Consider the following 16,663-nt stretch of genomic DNA (forward strand, 5'->3'; position numbering starts at 1 on the left):
TGCTTTACTCCTCGTGTTCTGATCCTGAGTGACATAACGTCTTATACTCTATTTCCTCCAGAGCTGCATTTGCAATTCTGCTAGATTTTTACCTCTCAGACTACAGGACTTCGTGCTACCCCTTAACTGAGTATTCTTGGCTTCACTGCATTGTGTGGGATGTAGGGATTACACCAGACCTTGCACAACAATCTGAACTGAACGACATTTCTCCGAATACACAGAGATAAAGTACATCAGCTGTTAGGTTTGTGGCTGCAAATAAAATAATGAAACGTTCCAAGGGGCAGCCAACAAAATTCTGCATGCAGCTCTGGATGTTACTGGAGAAATGATTAAACTCAGGATCAGTATATGATACTCTCAGCACTGATTGGACAATGTTAATTGTTAGGGACATGCCCTTTTGACAAGAGGCATGTTAACAGATGTTAATTTTTTCATACATTTCCAGGAGGAAAAATAGAGGAACGGAATAGTGCAAAGTTGTAAAAAAAAAAACCACGATGCTTCAGAATTGTCATTTCATGAGGAATACAAGTGTTTTAAATGACAATATGATCCGGATACCACAAACATTGCTAATTGTTATCTTCTGTATTGCACAGGACCAGTTCTGATGAAGGCCAACACCACAACGTCGTGCAGCTCCAACAAGGAGAGCACTTACACCACAGGTCACTCCTACCGATCGCGCCATCGCTGGAGTAACATCAGCAGCCTGAGCACAGACAGCGGGATTGTTGGGGTCAACGATGAGAAGGAAGACTGTGAAGGGAACACCAGACCCGTAAAGCCGGGAGAGGTGGAGAGGGTGGACAGTGGGATTGGGGATGCACTTTCCAGAAAATGGAGAGCTCGAGTAGCAGAAGCATCTGCTTCCCTAGAGGCATGGGAGGCGCACCGGCCATGCATAGACTGCGGGGAGAGCAATTTATCTATGGACAATGCGAGCAGAGGCAAGAGGAGAGAGACACTGTGCACGAAATGTGTCACTCGTAGGATGGAACATAAAGAGGCAGTTCTAGAATTTGTCAAAACAGAATCAAGCTATGGGGAGGATCTGCGGATAATAAAAGAGGAATTCTATCTTCCTATGCAGACGGCGGGATTGCTGACACGGGAACAGCTGGCTGTTGTGTTCAGCAACATACAGGAACTCATCGACCTCAATGAAAAGTTCCTTGAGGTTCTACAAGAGGAAATTGACCAAGCTTTTGACCAGGTAAATGAAAAGAAGACCATTTGAATATTGTATTACTAAACAAAGTGTCAGTGCCAGAGTAAGGCTAAACCCTAAACCACCAGACCTTCAGCCCAGCCGTAAGATCCTACGCATCCCACCACCCCATAGACACAACCTTACACACTGGTTTGGGACACAATTTAAGAGAGAATGTGAAACTGAATGCTGCTCTAGGTTGATCAACCATCACCGGACGCTGCCTGACATCCAATGAATTTAAATCATTACCAGAACATTGACATATCTCTCATAAATTTCCATCATCATCAGAACATTGACAGACATCCCATGAACTTCCATCATGACCAGAACATTAACACACATCCCATGAACTTCCATCCTCACCAGAACATTAACACACATCCCATGAACTTCCATCATGACCAGAACATTAACACATCCCATGAACTTCCATCCTCACCAGAACATTAACACACATCCCAGAACTTCCATCATCACCAGAACATTGACACACATCGCATGAACTTCCATCATGACCAGAACATTGACACACATCGCATGAACTTCCATCATGACCAGAACATTGACACATCCCATGAACTTCCATCATGACCAGAACATTAACACACATCCCATTAACTTCCATCAAGACCAGAACATTGACACACATCGCATGAACTTCCATCATGACCAGAACATTGACAGACATCCCAGAACTTCCATCATCACCAGAACATTAACACACATCCCATGAACTTCCATCATGACCAGAACATTAACACACATCCCATGAACTTCCATCATCACCAGAACATTAACACACATCCCAGAACTTCCATCATCACCAGAACATTAACACACATCCCATGAACTTCCATCATGACCAGAACATTGACACACATCGCATGAACTTCCATCATGACCAGAACATTGACACACATCGTATGAACTTCCATCATGACCAGAACATTGACACATCCCATGAACTTCCATCATGACCAGAACATTGACACATCCCATGAACTTCCATCATGACCAGAACATTAACACACATCCCATTAACTTCCATCAAGACCAGAACATTGACACACATCGCATGAACTTCCATCATGACCAGAACATTGACAGACATCCCAGAACTTCCATCATCACCAGAACATTGACACATCCCATGAACTTCCATCATCACCAGAACATTAACACACATCCCATGAACTTCCATCATGACCAGAACATTGACACATCCCATGAACTTCCATCATGACCAGAACATTAACACACATCCCATTAACTTCCATCATGACCAGAACATTAACACACATCCCATGAACTTCCATCATGACCAGAACATTAACACACATCCCATTAACTTCCATCATGACCAGAACATTGACACACATCGCATGAACTTCCATCATGACCAGAACATTGACAGACATCCCAGAACTTCCATCATGACCAGAACATTAACACACATCCCATGAACTTCCATCATGACCAGAATATTAACACACATCCCATTAACTTCCATCATGACCAGAACATTAACACACATCCCATTAACTTCCATCATGACCAGAACATTAACACACATCCCATGAACTTCCATCATGACCAGAACATTGACACACATCCCAAGAACTTCCATCATGACCAGAACATTGACACACATCCCATGAACTTCCATCATGACCAGAACATTAACACACATCCCAAGAACTTCCATCATGACCAGAACATTGACACACATCGCATGAACTTCCATCATGACCAGAACATTGACAGACATCCCATGAACTTCCATCATCACCAGAACATTAACACACATCCCATGAACTTCCATCATGACCAGAACATTGACACACATCCCATGAACTTCCATCCTCACCAGAACATTAACACACATCCCATGAACTTCCATCATGACCAGAACATTAACACACATCCCAAGAACTTCCATCATGACCAGAACATTGGCACACATCCCAAGAACTTCCATCATGACCAGAACATTGACACACATCCCATGAACTTCCATCATGACCAGAACATTAACACACATCCCAGAACTTCCATCATGACCAGAACATTAACACATCCCAGAACTTCCATCATGACCAGAACATTAACACACATCCCATGAACTTCCATCATCACCAGAACATTAACACACATCCCAGAACTTCCATCATCACCAGAACATTGACACACATCCCATGAACTTCCATCCTCACCAGAATATTAACACACATCCCATGAACTTCCATCATGACCAGAACATTAACACACATCCCATGAACTTCCATCATGACCAGGACATTAACACACATCCCATGAACTTCCATCATGACCAGAACATTAACACACATCCCATTAACTTCCATCATGACCAGAACATTAACACACATCCCAGAACTTCCATCATCACCAGAACATTGACACACATCCCATGAACTTCCATCCTCACCAGAACATTAACACACATCCCATGAACTTCCATCATGACCAGAACATTGACACATCCCATGAACTTCCATCATGACCAGAACATTAACACACATCCCATTAACTTCCATCATGACCAGAACATTAACACACATCCCATGAACTTCCATCATGACCAGAACATTGACACACATCCCATGAACTTCCATCATGACCAGAACATTAACACACATCCCAGGACTTCCATCATGACCAGAACATTAACACACATCCCAAGAACTTCCATCCTCACCAGAACATTGACACACATCCCATGAACTTCCATCATCACCAGAACATTGACACACATCCCATGAACTTCCATCATCACCAGAACATTAACACACATTCCATGAACTTCCATCATGACCAGAACATTAACACACATCCCATGAACTTCCATCATGACCAGGACATTAACACACATCCCATGAACTTCCATCATGACCAGAACATTAACACACATCCCATTAACTTCCATCATGACCAGAACATTAACACACATCCCATGAACTTCCATCATGACCAGAACATTAACACACATCCCATTAACTTCCATCATGACCAGAACATTGACAGACATCCCAGAACTTCCATCATCACCAGAACATTAACACACATCCCATTAACTACCATTATGACCAGAACATTAACACACATCCCATGAACTTCCATCATGACCAGAACATTAACACACATCCCAGAACTTCCATCATGACCAGAACATTGACACACATCCCATGAACTTCCATCATCACCAGAACATTAACACACATCCCAGAACTTCCATCATGACCAGAACATTGACACACATCCCATGAACTTCCATCCTCACCAGAACATTAACACACATCCCAGAACTTCCATCATGACCAGACCATTGACACACATCCCAGAACTTCCATCATGACCAGAACATTGACACACATCCCATGAACTTCCATCATCACCAGAACATTAACACACATCCCAGAACTTCCATCATGACCAGAACATTGACACACATCCCATGAACTTCCATCCTCACCAGAACATTAACACACATCTCATGAACTTCCATCATGACCAGAACATTGACACACATCCCATGAACTTCCATCCTCACCAGAACATTAACACACATCCCATGAACTTCCATCATGACCAGAACATTAACACACATCCCAGAACTTCCATCATGACCAGAACATTAACACACATCCCATGAACTTCCATCATCACCAGAACATTAACACACATCCCAAGAACTTCCATCATGACCAGAACATTGACACACATCCCAAGAACTTCCATCATGACCAGAACATTGACACACATCCCATGAACTTCCATCATGACCAGAACATTAACACACATCCCAGAACTTCCATCATGACCAGAACATTAACACACATCCCAGAACTTCCATCATGACCAGAACATTGACACACATCCCAGAACTTCCATCATGACCAGAACATTAACACACATCCCATGAACTTCCATCCTCACGAGAACATTAACACACATCCCAGAACTTCCATCATGACCAGAACATTAACACACATCCCATGAACTTCCATCCTCACCAGAACATTAACACACATCCCATGAACTTCCATCATCACCAGAACATTAACACACATCCCAGAACTTCCATTATCACCAGAACATTAACACACATCCCATGAACTTCCATCCTCACCAGAACATTAACACACATCCCATGAACTTCCATCATGACCAGAACATTAACACACATCCCAAGAACTTCCATCATGACCAGAACATTGACACACATCCCATGAAATTCCATCATGGCCAGAACATTAACACACATCCCAAGAACTTCCATCCTCACCAGAACATTGACACACATCCCATGAAATTCCATCATGACCAGAACATTAACACACATCCCAGAACTTCCATCATGACCAGAACATTAACACACATCCCAAGAACTTCCATCCTCACCAGAACATTGACACACATCCCATGAAATTCCATCATGACCAGAACATTAACACACATCCCAGAACTTCCATCATGACCAGAACATTAACACACATCCCAAGAACTTCCATCCTCACCAGAACATTGACACACATCCCATGAAATTCCATCATCACCAGAACATTAACACACATTCCATGAACTTCCATCATGACCAGAACATTAACACACATCCCAAGAACTTCCATCATCACCAGAACATTAACACACATCCCAAGAACTTCCATCATGACCAGAACATTAACACACATCCCAAGAACTTCCATCATCACCAGAACATTAACACACATCCCATGAACTTCCATCATGACCAGAACATTAACACACATCCCAAGAACTTCCATCCTCACCAGAACATTAACACACATCCCATGAACTTCCATCATGACCAGAACATTAACACACATCCCAGAACTTCCATCATCACCAGAACATTGACACACATCCCATGAACTTCCATCATGACCAGAACATTGACAGACATCCCAGAACTTCCATCATGACCAGAACATTAACACACATCCCATGAACTTCCATCCTCACCAGAACATTAACACACATCCCAGAACTTCCATCATCACCAGAACATTAACACACATCCCATGAACTTCCATCATGACCAGAACATTAACACACATCCCAGAACTTCCATCATCACCAGAACATTAACACACATCCCAAGAACTTCCATCATCACCAGAACATTGACACACATCCCATGAACTTCCATCATGACCAGAACATTGACAGACATCCCAGAACTTCCATCATGACCAGAACATTAACACACATCCCATGAACTTCCATCCTCACCAGAACATTAACACACATCCCAGAACTTCCATCATCACCAGAACATTAACACACATCCCAAGAACTTCCATCATCACCAGAACATTGACACACATCCCAAGAACTTCCATCATGACCAGAACATTGACACACATCCCATGAACTTCCATCATGACCAGAACATTGACAGACATCCCAGAACTTCCATCATGACCAGAACATTGACACACATCCCATGAACTTCCATCATGACCAGAACATTAACACACATCCCATGAACTTCCATCATGACCAGAACATTGACACACATCCCATGAACTTCCATCATGACCAGAACATTAACACACATCCCAAGAACTTCCATCATGACCAGAACATTAACACACATCCCAAGAACTTCCATCATGACCAGAACATTAACACACATCCCATGAACTTCCAATGTACAAATACTGCAGCCTGATCACAGGGGACTTGGTCTCTTGCGGAGCTTAATGAGACATTTGACTGTTGACATGCAATTCTCTATTTTCCACAGTAAAATGACCTTTTGTCTATGAAGGATCATCGCTTCTCATCCACTCATAGTCAGAACTTGACACTTCTAGATGTTGCACTTGGCTGGCCTCAGCACAAGTCGTAGATGTCTTATGGTTGAGCGACTTCAGCAGGCTCTTCCTGACAAATACTATTGTGTTTTGTTACTAAATTCAGGGGGACGATGACCTGATGACCATCTGCATTGGGGAGATCTTCTTGGAGTTTGTGAACATGCTTCCCTCCTTCCAGACCTACTGCCTCCAGCAACCAACCTCCATGGCCACACTCAATGCTCTGGAGAAAGAGAAGGAGCTTCTCAGGTGAGACGCTGCCGGACTATTAGATCACAGCCCTGCGCAATATTATCGTAGGTCATATCAGTGGAGGCTGGATGTGGACGGTGACTCGAATCCACAAATTGTCCCTCTGAGAAAGCTGGACATAGATGCAAAAATAAATAATCCAGCAAAGATGTCAATTATTTAAAAAAAATTAAAAAAATGTATATCATTTCTTTTATGTACGATACAGGTCCCTTATAGAGTCAGTCACGGGTGTAATTTACAGTTTTGAAGTTCTTTCGCCAGCCGTTGCCCATAACTGGCGCTGTGACACCTGCCGTCCCTGTCCGTCAGTAATCGTCTTCTTCTCTACATGGAGGAACTTATCAATTTGATGTAAAAAAAGAATGTTAAATTGTGTCCTGACCATATCTCCTTCTTTATCATCCCTCCATTTCAGAATCTTTTTGGATGTGTCTCAGAATGATAACACTGCCCTGCGACGCATGAACCTCCGATCTTTCCTCATGGCTCCTTTACAAAGGGTCACCAAGTACCCCCTGCTGCTCAGCCGGATCCTCAAGAGCACAACAGAATTTCATCCGGATCACAGCAGCTTGTGGGAAGCCAAGAGCAGAATTGAATCGCACTTAGAGCACATTAACATGAAGACCAGGCAGGAGGGGAACACATGGACGTTACGCTCCTTCCGCAGGGAGAGCAGAAAGAACAGAGAAGTGACCAACATTGAGATGAGGGAGATGGCGATCAAGCAGGTTGGTTGGCCAAGGGAGGAGACGCGTTTTATTAAAGAGGGGCTACTGCAGATGGCGCAACCTACAGACGGACAATGGGTCAAGAAAGGCTGCAAGGCTCTAAAGTTCCACAATGTGCACGCGCTACTGATGGTGAACGTAAAGAGAACTTCCGATTCCGGCCTGGAGAGCGGCTCTTCTGACCGAATGGTGAAAGATGCTGTTTTGGTGCTAATAAAAGACAAAAGCAATGGAAAATTTGTGATGCTCAGGGACCCCCTGAAACTTGCCCACTGTGTGGTGTCTACTGATCCGGACTGTGAAGAAACCTTCGAACTCCTGGAGGTCAGGAGGGAAGGGTTTGTGTTTCGGGACAGTGACGATTCCCGAACTCAACATTGGTTCCAACAGATGAAGACCTATTCCAGCGAGCTAGGATCCTGGAAGAAACGTCGTAATGCTCTCCCTAATATAATGATAAGCACAGTGCAAAACAGATCCTGAAACCAGAACATATGGGGAGGGGGGAACCCAAATATCTGCACAAATATAACAGATTCCAGTAATGAGTAGTAAGACCAACACAGTCCATGTCTCATCATCTTAGCACAGGTCCTGCAGACATGGAGCTCGGCTGAACGTCCTGCACAGTTTTATATGTCCCTTCTCCTCGTCTTCAGCTGTGGTCAGCAGGTCGTTGTCTGAAGATCTCCTGACCTCAGACCAGGTCCTCTGACCATCAGTGAGTCTGTCCCTGGTCCTTTCAGCTGCGGCTCCTGATGCAGAAGCACAAAAATAATCCTCAAACCTCACAAAGGTCAAGAGAAGTGTTTACCCGTGTCCTGAGTAATTGTGATGTAGTTCGCATGAACTTTGTATATTATTAATCAGGGGACATTCAGAAACAGCCGCCTCATGGCTGAATCCATCTTTGGTGTCTTTCTCATGGTTTTATACCCTACACAATATCATCTCTAGTAAGGAACAAGTGTAATTGTGTCAGTGGGCAGAAGGAGAGATGTAGGTGGGGGAGGGGAGGGCTGGGGGTCCACTGGGGGATAAAACAACTAGACCACCTCTTATGTTGGTCGTATAATGCGCAGATTGGTTGTGGCCGTGAAAAGAGGAAGATTTTGAGCACTGGTCATGTTGCAGAGTTCCGCTCTGGAACCCCTATATAGACTATATATTAGAGAACTGCAGCTATAGCAATTACCAGATATAATGTTTTCTTGGCTTCGCTTCCTGCACAAGTGGGAATGATTCGATAGTTACCTGCAGGGAATTCCAAAATCCTGCAGATTACTATCAGCTTGTTCACACCTGTAAATAGTGTAACTGTGAAAGCAATATATTGTGCAACTGCTATTCATACAGTCACTTATTGTAATCCTACATGTAACTTCATATTAGTGAAAGATGCCGCAGCCACAAAATCCCTGCAGTAATGACATCATCACCATCTGACATCATCACCATCTAACATCATCACCATCTGACATCATCACCATCTGACATCACCATCTGACATCATCACCATCTGACATCATCACCAGTAATGACATCATCACCATCTGACATCATCACCATCTGACATCATCACCAGTAATGACATCATCACCATCTGACATCACCATCTGACATCATCACCATCTGACATCATCACCATCTGACATCATCACCAGTAATGACATCATCACCATCTGACATCATCACCAGTAATGACATCATCACCATCTGACATCATCACCATCTGACATCATCCAACTGTAAATATTTATACACTTTATTTTCCAACAAAACCCAATTACATTTCAGTAAGTTTTGGTTTGTCGGATGTTCTGCACTTTCCTGAGTCACTTGAGTTCATCTTCATTGGAGGTTTCTGCAGGTGAAGCAGATTTCAGGCTCATATTGTGTGTGTTGGTTATTAATCTATAAAATGCAAATGATGTGCAAAATCCAGCGTCGGAAATCCTCTCAATAAAATCTCAGCAGCGGCTGCCTCGCATTGTCTTTATTGTCTTGGTGTTGAATGATTCCTGCAGAGCGGCGCTCGTGTTCTGTTACTTCTGAAGATTTCCTATGTTGTGGTGACGGTCGCGGTCTGGTCAGGCGTTGTTCACACTCTGCACTGATCCACTCACATGCGTTTGGCTCTTCGGATGCAGCTCTATCCTCATCCTCCTGCCCGGCGGTAACATCCCAGAGGTGGACACCACCGATAGAACGTTGTAAAATCTGCTGAATTCCGGGTCTTTTCTGCGCTGCTGGAAGGATCTGTGATGTCATTGGCAGCCCTCAGGGCATCTTAAAGGGCAGACACTTCACGCCATTCTACCAACCAGATCTCTAGGTTACAGGACAGAACGGGGGGGGGGGGGGACTGGTGGCTGTGGACTATTTACTAATCAAACGTTTTCATCCTCCTGATCCACAGAAGAGCGGATCGTTATACAGCTGCACAGCGAATCGGCTCCAGCATTGATTGGGGGAAGCAAAACGCGTGAGGACAAACATGATTAGCGGGTTTATTAATTCAAGGTCAAGCCTTCTCCGCGGCGCTTCATTCCACTTATTAAAGGTGAACGCTTCATTAATTTTTGTCGTCAGCAGGAAACATTTTATATTTTCCTCTGAACACGGATCATCCAATGGATTTTAAGAAATAAATACTGTCATTCAAACGCAGGAAGGTTGTAAGGGGCCCTGGAATAAAGCCCTTGATAATGTCCTTTTTTTTTTTTCGCTGTGGAACAACTTCTCCCGATAAGTCTTTTATCCCCCACCTTTAGTTCCCTTTGACATCGAGCAGGTGCAACGGATATTGTATTATTAACGACCCGAAACTGACGGTGACCCCGGTTTAACCTGCGCTACAAATCTTTCTTTGGGGCATAGAACCAGATCTGTAATATGAGGTCAATTCAATCCACCGGATTTAAAAAGGACCAAACACCAAAGTGTCACCTGCGTTCAGCGTTTACAAGTGGATTTCCATTAGGAAGGAAGATGGCGGCGTTACCGAAGTTTATGGGTTTACATGACAAGATTTATTATGTTACAGCGGGAAGAAATGGGGAATGCGCAAAACAAGAGGAATTCAAAGAGCCGAAGTTTCTACTCAAAGAAAAAAGATTTCTGCATATAACACAATATTGGCGATTGGGACTCCAATAAAAATAAACGATGGCGCCCGGAGCGTTCAGGGTATTTTTATCTCTTCTTACAACGTCACGTAAATCGTCTCCCGTCATCAGCGCCTGCAGCGATCGCCTTACAGAGTAAAAAGCGGCAAGAACGACAATAATCGCGCAGATACAGAAAGGGAACAAATCATTTTATTCCAACAAGCAAAACAAAGTCTACTACTACTGCGTATATAAACCTCTGTAGTAACACTGCGAGCTCTGTAGTCACCGCTTTGTTATAAGTGATATTACATACATCCCTATACGTCAGCACAGGTAAATTATCCCCCCCCCCCCCCACGCCGCGCCGTCACTCGCAGCAGAATTTGTTGTAATTGATATTTCTGCGTCTGAAAATTATTTCTATTCATCTGAATGGAACTTGAAGAAATCCGTTCACCTGCTGCACAAACATCCACAATCTCATGAATGGATCTGGTTTTCAGTCGCAGAAATTTCTGCAACAAAATCTGCCGCGTGTGACTGCGCCCTAAGAGGGTCATATTACTGCTCAGCGGCCCCCGATATCTGTATATGAGGAGGGCACAACGTGACAAAGGTCGTCCCTGGGGGGGGGTATTATTCAGATATAATATACTAGTTCAAAAGAGCAGATTCGTAATTATTCTGCAGTGAACAATCCAAAGGGATGAAGTCTGACGCCCGAGTTTACAGCGGCTCAGTATGTGATTGAACATGGCCGGGGTCACGTGCAGAGTAAATCCGCCGCAGGATGAATAACGTGAACAAATCTCATCCACGCGCTGCGTAAAAAAAACAGCGTAAGAAACGTTCATAAAGTTACCTGCTGTGCAGTTCTGTAATCCGCAGCGTTACAATTTATGCCACGGAATCGCTGCTTTCCTGTTGCGGGTTTTCCCCATTGAATTCAAAAGGGAGGTAAAACCAGCAACAAATAGCAGATGTGATTAATGCAACGGAAAAGCTGCGATTCCACCCAAAAAGTCGCAAGTAGGAAAATCACATTCACATTCTTACCCAGAATTCTGTGCTCCTGCATCCAACCCGGCCACCAAGGATGATGTTTCATCCCATGTGATTGCTGCAGCCAATCACAGGCTGCAGCAGTCACATGGGATGTAGCGTCATCCCAGGAGGCCGGGCTGCAGGACGTCAGAGGGACGAGCCATGGTTACGGGTAAGTGTGTTTGTTTTTTACATGCTATTTTACAATTTGGTGCCGTTTTTCGGCCAGAATTTCCAGTGGCGTTCAAGGCGGATACTATATGTACTTTTACGCAGCATGCAAATATGAGGTTACCAAAGATGAGTATCAATTACAATATGTCACATTTCCAATTTACAGAGAGGATTAAACACAATGACACTGCACCTTTAATTATTACTTATCTTGTACTGATCCTGAGTTACATCCTGTATTATACTCCAGAGCTGCACTCACTATTCTGCTGGTGGAGTCACTGTGTACATACATTACTTATCCTGCACTGATCCTGAGCTATATCCTGTATTATACTCCAGAGCTGCACTCACTATTCTGCTGGTGGAGTCACTGTGTACATACATTACATTACTTATCCTGTACTGATCCTGAATTATATCCTGTATTATACTCCAGAGCTGCACTCACTATTCTGCTGGTGGAGTCACTGTGTACATACATTACATTACTTATCCTGTACTGATCCTGAGTGATATCCTGTATTATACTCCAGAGCTGCACTCACTATTCTGCTGGTGGAGTCATTGTGTACATACATTACATTACTTATCCTGTACTGATCCGGAGTTACATCCTGTATTATACTCCGGAGCTGCACTCACTATTCTGCTGGTGGAGTCACTGTACATATATTACATTACTTATCCTGTACTGATCCTGAGTTACATCCTGTATTATACTCCAGAGCTGCACTCACTATTCTGCTGGTGCAGTCACTGTGTACATACATTACTTATCCTGTACTGATCCTGAGTTACATCCTGTATTATACTCCAGAGCTGCACTCACTATTCTGCTGGTGGAGTCACTGTACATACATTACATTACTTATCCTGTACTGATCCTGAGTTACATCCTGTATTATACTCCAGAGCTGCACTCACTATTCTGCTGGTGGAGTCACTGTGTACATACATTACATTACTTATCCTGTACTGATCCTGAGTTACATCCTGTATTATACTCCAGAGCTGCACTCACTATTCTGCTGGTGGAGTCACTGTGTACATACATTACATTACTTATCCTGTACTGATCCTGAGTTACATCCTATATTATACTCCAGAGCTGCACTCACTATTCTGCTGGTGGAGTCACTGTGTACATACATTACATTGCTTATCCTGTACTGATCCTGAGTTACATCCTGTATCTCTTTATTTTATAGAAAAGTACAAAACATAAACTGAAAAACAAATACATAACTAATTCCATATAACCAAAAAGTCACAACCCAATTCTTATAAACAAATTTTCTTATATACATCTCTGTATATGAGAAGAGAAAACTATACCAGACCCGGCCACATACACCCCACTCTTATATACTTACATCTACACTTCATCCGAAGCTAAACAATAGCTAGAATATATACAAACATCATATAAACGTAATCCAAAGTACCAACAGAAAATCCCCCGACCCGCGTCAACCAAGGGCCTAAAGAAACAACATAATAATGATGATAATAATAATCAAACAACATAATAATAATAATAAAATAATAATAATAATAACAAATAAAATAATAATAATAACAAAAACAATCCAAAATATAATAATACTAATCCCAATTTTTTTTTTTAATTTTGTATTTTTTGTAATTGTTTTTTTTTTTTTTAAATCACACTATACACATCCTGACTTTCCCTAACCTTACCCTTCTTACCTAAACTCCACCACCCCAGCCAGCATCTCGCCTCATGTCCTCTCACGTCCGCATAGTCCAGATGCTGGCACCAACCACCACACCCAACACCCCAGCCCAGCCCCCCGCCCCATGTCCTCCCATGTCCGCATAGTCCGGGGCTGGGTCAGGCACACCCCCCCCCCCCCCCCCCCCCCGACCACCTCCCAACCTATCTATTAACCCCCTTAAAGGGAATGTGTTGCCAGAAAAACATGTTTTTTTTAAAAAAATTAAACATTTAGTGTGTGGGTGGTTAAACATTGTTCAAATTTTTTTTATTTTTTTGCACGAGTCCAGGAAATATTATAAATTATTTCTAATTTATAATACTACCCATTTTTGGTCACTAGATGGCGCTGTTCCCAAAATTGCAGCATTGCAACATTGGGTTAACAGCCCTCGCTCTAGTGAGCTCTCAGCATCCCCCCCTCCTTTATCCTGGCTAGTGCCGGGATAAACGAGGGGTTTGAACGGTGTAACCTCCTACACTGTGTGTCGCCATTTTTTGAGCTAACCCACAGTGTAGTAGGTTTACATACAGTAGTAAACACACACAAACACGAACATACATTGAAATCTCTTACCTGCTCCTGCCGCCGCGGCTCCCTCCGGCCCGTCCGCTCCATTTGCTGCCGCTGGTGCAAGTGCAGAAATCCGGAAGCCGCGACCGGAAGTAGTAATATTACTGTCCGGCCGCGACTTCCGGTCCACAGGAAAATGGCGCCGGACGGCGCCAATTTTGAATAGGACTGTGTGGGAGCGGCGCATGCGCAGTTCCCACACAGACGCCGTACACTGCAGTCAATGGGACGGGAGCCGTTCGCAGTCCCTATGGGACTGTGGCTGCCGTATTCCATGTCTGTATGTGTCGTTAATCGACACACACAGAAATGGAACAAAAAATGGCAGCCCCCATAGGGAAGAAAAAGTGTAAAAATAAGAAACAGTAAAACACAAACACACAAATAAATATAAAAGTTTTTAATAAAGCACTAACATCTTTAACATATAAAAAAATTATTTCTGATGACACTGTTCCTTTAAGTCTATCCCTATTCTAACAACATTTCTACAATATAATACAATACACGTCACCAACTTGTCCAAATACCAAACCATATACAAAATACACCGTACCCGAAAGCACCAAGTTCGGTCGCTTGTAAACCTTTTTCCTGCCATTTCAATCCTAAACAAAACAAAAATCTTCCAGTGCTTACCTAGCCCATCACCAGAGAGGGAGAAGGGAAAGCCCCCCCCCCAGCACCCCCCCAGAGGCCAAGGTACCACGTCCACCGCTGCACCCTCCCTATCGCTTGCCCTATCTCCTTACCCTATTACTAGCCCTTTCTTGACCCTATTGAAAGCTGACCCTATGCTGACCCTCACCTTTCCCTTATTCCGAGCCCTATCGCTATATTTTTTTTTGGTGCCTCAGCGGAACGCAGACCCCCACCTCCAGTTGAGCACCGGTGACGACCCCCCCCCTCCCTCATGAAGGCAGACACATTAAGGCACCCAAAAGGAAAAGCCCCTCCAAAGACGAGAGGCTTTGGATGCTCCCAATCTGCCGACCTCCAAAGAATGCACCTTCACCAGGTCACCCATGATATTGCTAACAACCTCATCCACTAGGAGGATTTTCTTCTGGGTAGAAACTAGACATCGTGCATTCCACATAAAGTGCCTGACCACTATACTGGCTAGAAACAAGGTGCAATGGTCCCTACCACCTAGGTCTCCGAACACTCCATAGGCCCACCCAGCATAGGAGAGGCTGGTTAGGCCTGGCCAACCAATGGAGGCTCCCACCCTTTTGTATACCTCTGTATTGAAAGGGCAATGAAGCAGGAAATGCTCCATGCTTTCCAGAACTCCGCCACACTCCTCCCGGGGGCAATCCCGATCATCAGAGCTTCTGCACTTTAGATTGCCCCTCACATACAGTCTCCCATGGAAGCAACGCCAAGCCAGATCCCAAAACTTCTGGGGAATCCTCGCTGAATTTAAAAGTTTTAATCCCACCCCGAGGTCACTACTTGGGCAGTCTTTGAGCGCCAGGGGCTTCTGGAAGTGCGTCATCAGGACCCTCTTGTCAAGAAATTTTCTCGACATGGTCCTGATCTCCCACACCTCCAGACCCCACCAGCGAACAATCTTCAGCGCCAGGGTGGCATAAGCCGGGAGATGTCCGTGAGGTGTACGCAGGTCTTTCACTTGCCCTCCTCTCTCCCATTCCTGGAAGAAAGGCCGAAACCACCCCCTGCAGGAGGATATCCACCAAGGAGCCCTCTCTTGCCAGAGGTTTGCCAGGTTGATCTTAACAAAGGTGTTCACTAGGAACACCACCGGGTTAACCATACCTAACCCGCCTAGTGTCCTTGGTAGGTAAGTAACCTCCCTCTTGATTAGGTTGAGCCTGTTCCCCCATAACAGCTGGAAGAACAGGCTATAGACCCGAGTCCAGAGAGGTTCTGGCAAGTTGCACACACTGCCCAGGTAAAGCAACATGGGCACCAGGTA

General features: G+C 44.0%; 1 protein-coding gene across 2 annotated transcripts in view; it reads left to right on the forward strand.

The window, feature by feature from the left end:
* LOC142655188 (uncharacterized) overlaps positions 1-9,077 on the forward strand; it is a 54,099-nt gene extending 45,022 nt beyond the window's left edge. For both annotated transcript variants that reach the window (XM_075829050.1, XM_075829051.1), the window contains 3 exons: positions 609-1,225; positions 7,193-7,338; positions 7,760-9,077. In XM_075829050.1, coding sequence (XP_075685165.1) covers positions 609-1,225; positions 7,193-7,338; positions 7,760-8,558 — 1,562 coding nt within the window. In that variant the 3' untranslated portion in view covers positions 8,559-9,077. The remainder of the gene's footprint in view (positions 1-608; positions 1,226-7,192; positions 7,339-7,759) is intronic.
* Positions 9,078-16,663: the final 7,586 nt, after the last annotated feature.

The sequence above is a fragment of the Rhinoderma darwinii genome, chromosome 6 (assembly GCF_050947455.1).
Source record: "Rhinoderma darwinii isolate aRhiDar2 chromosome 6, aRhiDar2.hap1, whole genome shotgun sequence".
Lineage (NCBI taxonomy): Eukaryota > Metazoa > Chordata > Amphibia > Anura > Rhinodermatidae > Rhinoderma > Rhinoderma darwinii.